The sequence below is a fragment of the Pinus tabuliformis genome, chromosome 2_2, assembly GCF_031772625.1.
Source record: "Pinus tabuliformis cultivar Carrire ecotype Pingquan chromosome 2_2, CPIR1, whole genome shotgun sequence".
NCBI lineage: Eukaryota > Viridiplantae > Streptophyta > Pinopsida > Pinales > Pinaceae > Pinus > Pinus tabuliformis.
Genome location: NC_142300.1, coordinates 691,088,569 through 691,097,561, shown reverse-complemented (window position 1 = coordinate 691,097,561; position 8,993 = coordinate 691,088,569). Strand labels below are relative to the sequence as shown.

Genomic DNA, 8,993 nt, shown 5'->3' with positions numbered 1-8,993 from the left:
AAATACCTGCAAAATCACTATCTATATATCCAATCAAATCCTTCTTTTCTATGCCTACATACATTATGCCACAATCTCTAGTTCCTACTATGTATCACATAATTATTTTTCCTGCTCTCCAATGTGTGTCTTTTGGAGTCTCCATAAATCTGGAAATTAGACTTACTCCTTGCATAATATCCGGTCATCATCCTTGCCTAACTTTGTACCTATTACAACTGGTGTAGGGACAATTTTGCAATTATCCATCCTAAATCTTTTCAACAAATATTTGGCATATTTATTTTGACAAATAAAAATTCCCTTTTCAAATTGCTCAACTTCTATGCCAAGAAAATATTTCATAAGACTGATATATGTCATCTCAAATTCTTTCTTCATGGCTGCTTTCAATTCATCTAACTCAAGATCACCTGTAGAAATCATGTCATCAACATATAAGAAAACAAACAAAAATTGTCCATGCTTATTTACCTTTGTGTACAAGGTAGCCTCAATGTTACTTCTGCAAAATCCATTCTTAATCATGTAGCTATCGATTATGCTATTCCAAGCTCTAAACGCTTGCTTTAGTCCATAGAGCACTTTCTTCAACCTGTAAACTTTATCTTATTTACCTACATATTCATATCCTAGAGGCTACTGCACATAAATTTCTTCTTCTCGAATTCAATTCAAGAAGGCTGATTTCACATCCATCTGATATACTTTCCTCTTGCTCTGAGTTTTTGTGGCTAGAACTACTCTTACAGTATCCAATCTGGTTACCAGAGCAAACATTTCTCCAAAATATATTCCCGGTTGTTGTGAGAATCCTTTTGCTACAAGTCTTGCTTTAAATTTGTCAATTTCACTTTTCTCATTCAACTTTGTCTTGTGCACCCACTTCACACCAATGAGAATTTTGTCTTTTGGCAAATCAACCAAATACCATGTATCATTGCTTTCAATAGCTTCAATTTCTTCATCCATGGCTAGCACCCAATTTTCATCTCTGGTACCTTCTTCAAACGAAGAAGGTAGGAATGACAACAATGCAAAATTTGAACTAACATCCAAATCATCATAATATCTTTGAGACTTCTCATCTTTCTCTTACCATTGATTGATTCATCACTTGATTGACTGTTGGGAGAATCTTGATCAGTTGATCTTCTTGAAGATCCATGCTGCTCAGAAAATCTTGGAGTCCTTGCTAGAGTTACTATGTTTAGTGTCTGCTCTTTTGATCCCTGCTATTCATTTTCTACTACATCATCCTCTTTCATCAATGGTGCTTGTGCATCAACTATTTTGTCTATAGTCCCATTCCATGACTCTTGTTCTCTGAACACAACATCTCTGCTAATTATGGTCTTCTTGGTGACAGGGCTATACAATTTGTAAGCCTTTGATTGCTCACTATAACCAATAAATATGCATTTTTCACTTTTATCATCCAATTTGCCTCTTAACTCCTTAGGCACATGTGCATAAGCTACACATCCAAACACTCTGAGATGAGATACGCTGCAAGACATACTTGATCATGCTTCTTCTAGTACTTTGTTCATTACGCTCTTTGTAGGGGATTTGTTTATCACAGAAATAACACATGCAACTGCTTCTGCCCAATACTCATTAGACAAGTTTCTTCCTTTGAACATGCTCCTTGCCATGTTCATAATGGTTATGTTCTTTATCTCTGCTACACCATTCTACTGCAATGTGTACTTGGTTGTAAATTGTCTTCTGATTCCATGTCGTTTGCAGTAATCATGGAATGCCTTTGAATCATATTCTCCACCATGATATGACCTTAATATCTTGATTTGTCGATCACTTTGGTTCTTTGCTAAGGCTTTGAATTCTTTGAACTTTGTAAAAGTTTCAGACTTCTTCTTCAAGAAGTAAACCCATGTCTTTCTACTATAATCATCAATGAAAGTGAGGAAGTAACAACTTCCACCAATCGACTGTGTCCTCATAGGTCCACACAAGTCTGTATGCACTAGCTCAAGAGGTTGCTTTGCTCTGTATGCAACTCCCTTTGGAAAACTTTCATGGTGTTTCTTTCCTAAGATGCAACACTCACAAGTACTAGCAGGTTATTTAGTGGGAGGTAATCCTCTGACCATCTATTTCTACTACAACAATCTTAAACCAGAAAAATGGAAGTGTCCAAACTGAAAGTTCCATAACCAATAATCATTAGAACATGAAATTGTAAACAAACTGACTTGACCACTGTAATTCATGACTAGAGGAAAGAGTTTATTCCTCGTCATCCACACCTTTGCTATTAGTTGCTTGCTTGGGGGTTTGTCATATATAACACACTCTTGACCTTGAAAGATAACTCTGTATCCTTTCTGTGTCAATTGACCAACACTTATTAAATTATGTTTGAGACCAGGAACATAATATACCTCTGAGATTGTCTTCGACTCCCCCTGCTTGGTCAGAATGTTGACCACTCCTTTGCCATCTACATCCACAGTCTTGTCAGTCCCCAACTTTACCTCTGTCTTCATAGATTGATCCAAATTTGCAACCAAATTCTTGTTGCCTGTCATGTGGTTACTGCAACCACTATCTAATAGCCACACATTATCAGAAGGTTCATGCATGGTATGGAAAGCTAGGAACATGGAGTTAGTACTCTCTATAGTGACATTAGCTCTCTGGTTCCCTTGATCAGCTAACCTCTTCCTGAAATCACGGGCATAGTGACCAAATTTATTGCAATAATAACATCTCACCTTTGATTTGTCAAATCTTTGATTATTGCTGAAGCTTTTGCAGTTGCTTCCACTTTCATGTTCATGCTCTTCTCGACCATCTCTCTGACCACCGTGTATTCTACGTCGTCCTCTGCCTCTTAATCTACTTTTGCCTCGACATTTGTCTCTTGAAATAGAAACCTAACTTTTGAAAGCGGTCTTTAAAGTGGAATCCTTATTTTTGTTTATCCTTGCCTCATGTGATAAAAGTGATCCCATCAACTCATCAATTGTTAGTGATGTCAAATCCTTGGCTTCTTCTATGGCTACTACCACAACATCAAATTTGGTAGACAAAGATTTGAGGACCTTCTCAACCACTGTTTGATATTTAATTTCCTCACCATAAATTTTTAACTGATTTACGACAGTCATGACCCGATTCATGAAAGAATCGTTGTCCTTCGTCTCCTTCATCTGTAGACTTCCAAAATTTGTCCTAATGTTATGCAACTTAACAATATTGACTTTGGCTATACCTTTATAGCTTGTCGCCAAGGTCTCCCATGCTTCCTTTGCTAAAGACGTGATCATATTCTTCTTGAACATTGCTCAGTCCACTCCTTGCTGGACAAGCTGCAATGCTTGTGCATTCTTATTTTTGTCTTTCTTCCATAGTTCCCTCTCTGCATTAGTGAGAGCTCATTCTTCTGCTTCATGAGCCTGCAATGTGGTCGCCATCTTAATGGCCCACACATCATAATCTTTACCTGTAAATGATGGAATTTGGGACTGGAAATTTGAGAAAGGCACCTTTCTTAAAAAATTACTCTTCAAATAATATTTTAAAAAAACCTAAAATTTCTCCTTTCAAGTAAACTCCAAATTGTTTTTTTTTTTTAAGAAAACTTTTTCAAAAAAATTCCTTTTATAAACTTTCGAATGCCTTTATAATTTTTTTTATTTTTTTTTGTAAACCCCACTCAAAGTATATAAATGAATTTTGGTGACGATGACTTGTGCGCTAATGCTCTTCACGATGGTGAAGCCCCGTGATAGTCTTCTAACGCTACCAACGTCAAAGGAAACCCGCTTGTTTGCAAAGTTCGATAAGGTTGTGACTTGTAACATGGTTCTGTGCTAAGCCCATGAGCACTATAACACATTGAATACCACTGTAAGGTGCGTTATAGCTTAACCAAGAGGAACATAAATTATTTCTCTCTTCTCTCTCACAGATTACTCTTGATCTGCTCTCCCTAGCTCTTTGTAACCTTGCTCTAATACCAATTTTTTGGAAAGGCAGAGGAGGAAAAACACAAATTTCACACACAAGCTGCAGCTCTTCTATTGATCACACAAAACTTGGTGATTACAATGAATCCGGTGAAGGGTATTTAAACCTTTTCGACTAGCGACTCCCCTAAAATAACTTGACATACAAACACACACTAAATTCGATTATGACTTAACTCAATTTAACTTAATACTTAGTTAACTAACTCTAATTTTAACCAACTCCTCATACAATAGTAATTAACTTATTTTAACACCATTATCTTATGGTTAATTACAACACCAACTCATTGCTTTCCATATCATTTACGGCCATACTACTTTCCCTTCTTCTACCAGCAACTTCACTGCTTTCTATTTTCTATTCTGGTAATAATTCTTGTGATGTATCCCACTTCGAGAGAACAAATTCAGATAGTTAGGTTTTCTTGAATAAAGTGGGTGTCCCAAGTGTGCCAAGGATATTGCCGCCAATATCAGGGAAGGTTTCCCTTTTCCATTTGCTTCTACCTTCGCTTTATTTCTGTGACCTCATTATACTGCCCCCAATATCAGGGAAGGTTTCACATCTAGGTAGAGGTTTCACTTTTCCATTTGCTTCTACCTTCCCTTTATTTCTGTGACCTCATTAGCGTTGGACTGCTTCCAATAATTTTCAAAGATATCCCAAACTCTCCGTAGGCATTCTAAACTTTCTGGACGTTTCCATGACCGCAAGATGTTCTGCCCACAGACACATTCTACCCATATATCTGGGCATGTGGATGCTCCTGTTTTTTTTAAACCATGTATGCTGTGGTTGATATGCACCCATAGCTTTCTTGGTATCTCTTGAACCTTCCATTGAAAGTTGGTTAGTATTAAGCTGATCTTAGAATAACATACTCATCATCTACAATCATAGCCTTTGAATGGACATAAATCATGAAACGACGATTTTTCAGAGCTCAAGCATGAGCATAGGGTGCAAGACAATAAGTGCCTTTTCCATGGAGTTCTTTTAGAAATGAACGCACCTTCGACAAGTTCATCCAATGCTTTGTAAGCATGTTTGGCTCTATTGGTAAGTCTTCAACTCTAAGTGCTCTCATCAAAACCCTATGTGTGATCTTTTGCCTACTACTTCTTTCACGCGACTATTTTTCAACGGGTTCACTATTGGCGAAAGGTCGAAACTTTCCCGCTTTTGATAATTCAAACAATTCAAGCATTAATTACATAACACCTGCCTTTGACCATGTCAAACTTTTTAGGTGGACAGAGCTATTGTATTCAACTCCTCATCAATTAGTGTCATTTTTCCTCATTAATTAGTGTTATTTTTTTTAAACAATTTTTTTTTTTTTTTTGCTGCGAGTGCGCTCTGCTGGTAGCGCGCGCCGGCCCTAGGACGATATCTGCTGCGCATCAACGCGTTCTGGGCCTTGGCCCCTGCCATGGCCCCTCCGGATCAGCCACAGGAGGACCTCGATCCTCAAAGAGCTTTCTCGGATCTGATCAAATCACTCCCTCCTCAGCAACCCAAGCCAACAACTTCGAAATTTGTGAAAAAACTTGACATTCTCCAGGAAGTTCTGCTGCCTCCAACCCTCCCCCGCATGGCAGCAATTTCTCTTGCAGAGAAAGGTCTTATAGGACAGTTTACAGACCTCTGGCCTTCGCCAAGAACAGTTCAGAAATGGGTCGAACGAAATTGGATGGACAAGATCTCAGGGAAGATTTCGATCAAATTTTGCGGAAGAGGGTATTATACATTCCATTTTGAAACCAAAGCAGACAAGGATCTGATATTTAGAAACGGACCATACTTCATGGATTCCAGGGGTCTCTACCTCAACAAATGGACCCCGGACTTCGACCCGGAACTGGATATCCCCAATGTTGTGCCAGTCTGGGTCCGTCTCCCTCACTTGCCTCTTCACTGCTGGGGAGATGAGTCGGTGCGAGCCATAGGAAATGCTGTCGGCAAATACATCGATCGTAGCGAACCCAAGGACAACATGCAAGCCTGTGCTAGGATATGCGTTGAAGTGGACCTTGGTCGAGGACTGCCGGAAGCAATAATGTTAAAAGTGGACGACTGGAGCCATATTCAGCCGCTGGATTACGAACAGATACCTTTTAAATGCAAGGTATGTCATGAGTACGGGCATTTTGCTAATAGGTGTACTAAAACTGTAAATGCAGAGACGGAAGAGCAAGATGGACAATGGGAACCTGCCAAAAAAAAGAAATCAGCCCTCCTCTTAAACCATCCAAGGACTCTGGTAATCCTGGGCCATCTGTTTAACGCCCCTTTTCCTCGCCCTCTAATCCCTCTGAAACCCTTACTCCTGATCCTCCCCTTCCCCTCTCTTCCAATCCTTTTTTGATCCTTTCCACAGATGACTCCGCCCTTGATATTCCTTCTTCCGAGCCCCCTCCTTCCCTTGAACCTTAGACCACCTCTTCTCAACCCCCCTTCGAGTCCCTTTCTTCAAGGATTACCAGAAGCTCTTCTAAAGAGCATGGAGCACCCAGTGATTCATTCAAAAAAACAGGCCCAGGCAGAAAAACCGCTAAACAACATAGGGAGGAGAATGCCCAAAAGGACATAGCATTGGGAACGCAAACTCCAATAGAATCCTTTATCCATGGACATCAAGAGAAAGAAATAAGTGGTAAAGACCAAGAGAGGCGAGCACCTCTTCGCACACCCAATGCGCCATGTTGAAAATCCTTTCATGGAATAGCAGGGGTTTAGGGCACCCCTCTAAAATTGCAGCCCTCAGAGATCTGATTCACAATGAGAAGCCAGAAATAATGTTGATACAAGAAACAAAACAAGATCAACATGAAATGAAAAAAATTATAGAACAACAGAAGAGATTCACGGGCAACATCAGCGAATCTAGAGGAGCCTCGGGAGGCATTGCTACCATTTGGGACAGCAGCAAATGGACTTGCACTGCAGCAAATTCTCATCAGAACTGGATTAGAACTGCTCTCGACAGCAACACAAGCAGCCAGACAGTGACCATTTACAATGTTTATGTACCCAATCACTATAGAGAAAAGGAAACTTGTTGGGATGACTTGAAAAATAGCATTGATGGAGAAAGCAATCCAAATATTATAATTGCAGGTGATTTTAATCTAATACTGCATGCAAATGAAAAAAGGGGAGGCACTTTTACTACAGATCCGTTTAGAGAGCGCCTGGAGGACATCATCCAGGACAACGATTTAGTGGATATCATTCCCAAAAATCGCAGATATACCTGGAGCAATCGCAGAATTGGCAGTGGCAATATAATGGAAAGATTAGACAGGTTTTTAGTTAACATATCGCTCCTCTCAAATTTCTCTGTAGGATACTCTAATGTCCTCAGCACATCTGCCTCTGATCATTACCCAATCACCTTAACTCTGGAAAACCACCGCCCTCTTGGGCCCATTCCATTCAAATTCAGCCCTCTTTGGAATCAGATACCTGCGGTCAGAGAAATTGTTAAGGAAACGTGGATCCAGCATGTGGAAGGCTCGCCTAGTTTCATTTGGGAAACGAAATTAAAAAGAACCAAGAAGGCTTTAAAAGATTGGGCCAAAGAGAGATACCAAGAACCAGAGGAGAACAAAAAGAGAGTTAAAAATGAGCTAGAAGAAGTGCAGGCAAGAATTGAAGAACATGGATTAACACACCAAAGCAAAGAGCAAGAAAGTGAATTATATGAACAGCTGAGCAGAATAAATAGGGAAGAAGAAATCAAATGGCGTATAAAATCCAGACAATTATGGCTTCAAGAGGGAGATAAAACACTGCTTACTTTCACAAACAGGCCATAGCCTGGAAGCCTAGAAACAATGTCAATACAATCCTGGATAGTGAAGGAAATCAGCATAATACTCAAGAGGCTATAAAGAAGGCAGCTTCTAAACACTATAAGGACCTGCTGACTGAGGATAAAGGAATAAAAGACTATGCCGACTTGCTTAAGCACATGCCCAAAGGAGTTACAAAGGAAATGAATGATAGCATCAACAAAGATATCGAAGAAGAAGAAATCAAAAGAGCAATCTGGTCTTTGCATCCTGATAAATCGCCAGGGCCTGACGGTTTCCCTATTTGTTTCTACAGCGAATACTGGAAAGTGATAAAAAAAGACTTGTCTAAGATGATCCGATGGGTCCAAAGAAAAAGGAAGATTGGAGGATTCACCAACTCTACATTCTTAGCCCTCATCCCCAAAGAAAACCGCCCTTCTTCCTTCTCCAGATTTAGACCCATATCCCTTTGCAATTCTTCATACAAAATCCTAACAAAAATTTTAGCCACAAGATTAAAACCCCTTCTTCCCTCCTTGATATCTGAAAACCAAGGAGGCTTTTTGCCGAACAGACATATCACTGACTCCATCCTTCTCGTCCAAGAAGCCATCCATTCAAGTCTATCCAGAAAAGAAAAAGGATTTGTCTTAAAGCTTGACCTAGCGAATGCCTTTGACAGAGTTAAGCATTCCTTCTTATTTTTTGTCCTTACAAAGATGGGCTTCAGAACCTTCTTCATTAATCTCATTGCAGCATGCATATCCGGTCCCTGGATATCCCCCTTGATCAATGGTAGACCATGTGAAGCCTTCTAATCCTCTCGGGGTCTAAGACAGGGATGTCCTCTCTCCCCCTACCTTTTCATTCTTATGGCAGAATCTTTCAGTCAAGCTCTGGATCACAACAGGAGAGTTGGACTCATAACTGGCATCAATTATGGGACTGGAGTTAAAAATATTAACCACTCCCAGTTCGTTGATGATACCCTGCTAATAGGAGGCGCCTCCATCACAATTGCAAAAAGGTTCAAGAAATTACTAGATCAGTTTATGGATTACTCGGGAGGACTGGTAAATCAGCTCAAAAGCTGTATCTATGGATGGAATACGACAAATCAAACTATCCACAGCATTGCCAACATTTTCGGGGTTCCTTGTAAAATCGATTGGACCCATTTTTCATACCTGG

At 39.8% G+C, this 8,993-nt stretch overlaps 1 protein-coding gene across 1 annotated transcript; it reads left to right on the top strand.

The window, feature by feature from the left end:
• Positions 1 to 6,836: 6,836 nt before the first annotated feature.
• On the top strand, positions 6,837 to 7,823 carry LOC149194552 (uncharacterized). Its single transcript, XM_089407710.1, has one exon. The coding sequence runs from the start codon at positions 6,837 to 6,839 to the stop codon at positions 7,821 to 7,823; it is 987 nt and encodes a 328-aa protein (XP_089263836.1).
• The last annotated feature ends 1,170 nt before the right edge of the window (positions 7,824 to 8,993 follow it).

Excerpts from the sequence above, each read along its gene's own strand:
- LOC149194552 (XM_089407710.1), top strand. The coding sequence starts at position 6,837 with ATGAAAAAAATTATAGAACAACAGAAGAGATTCACGGGCAACATCAGC.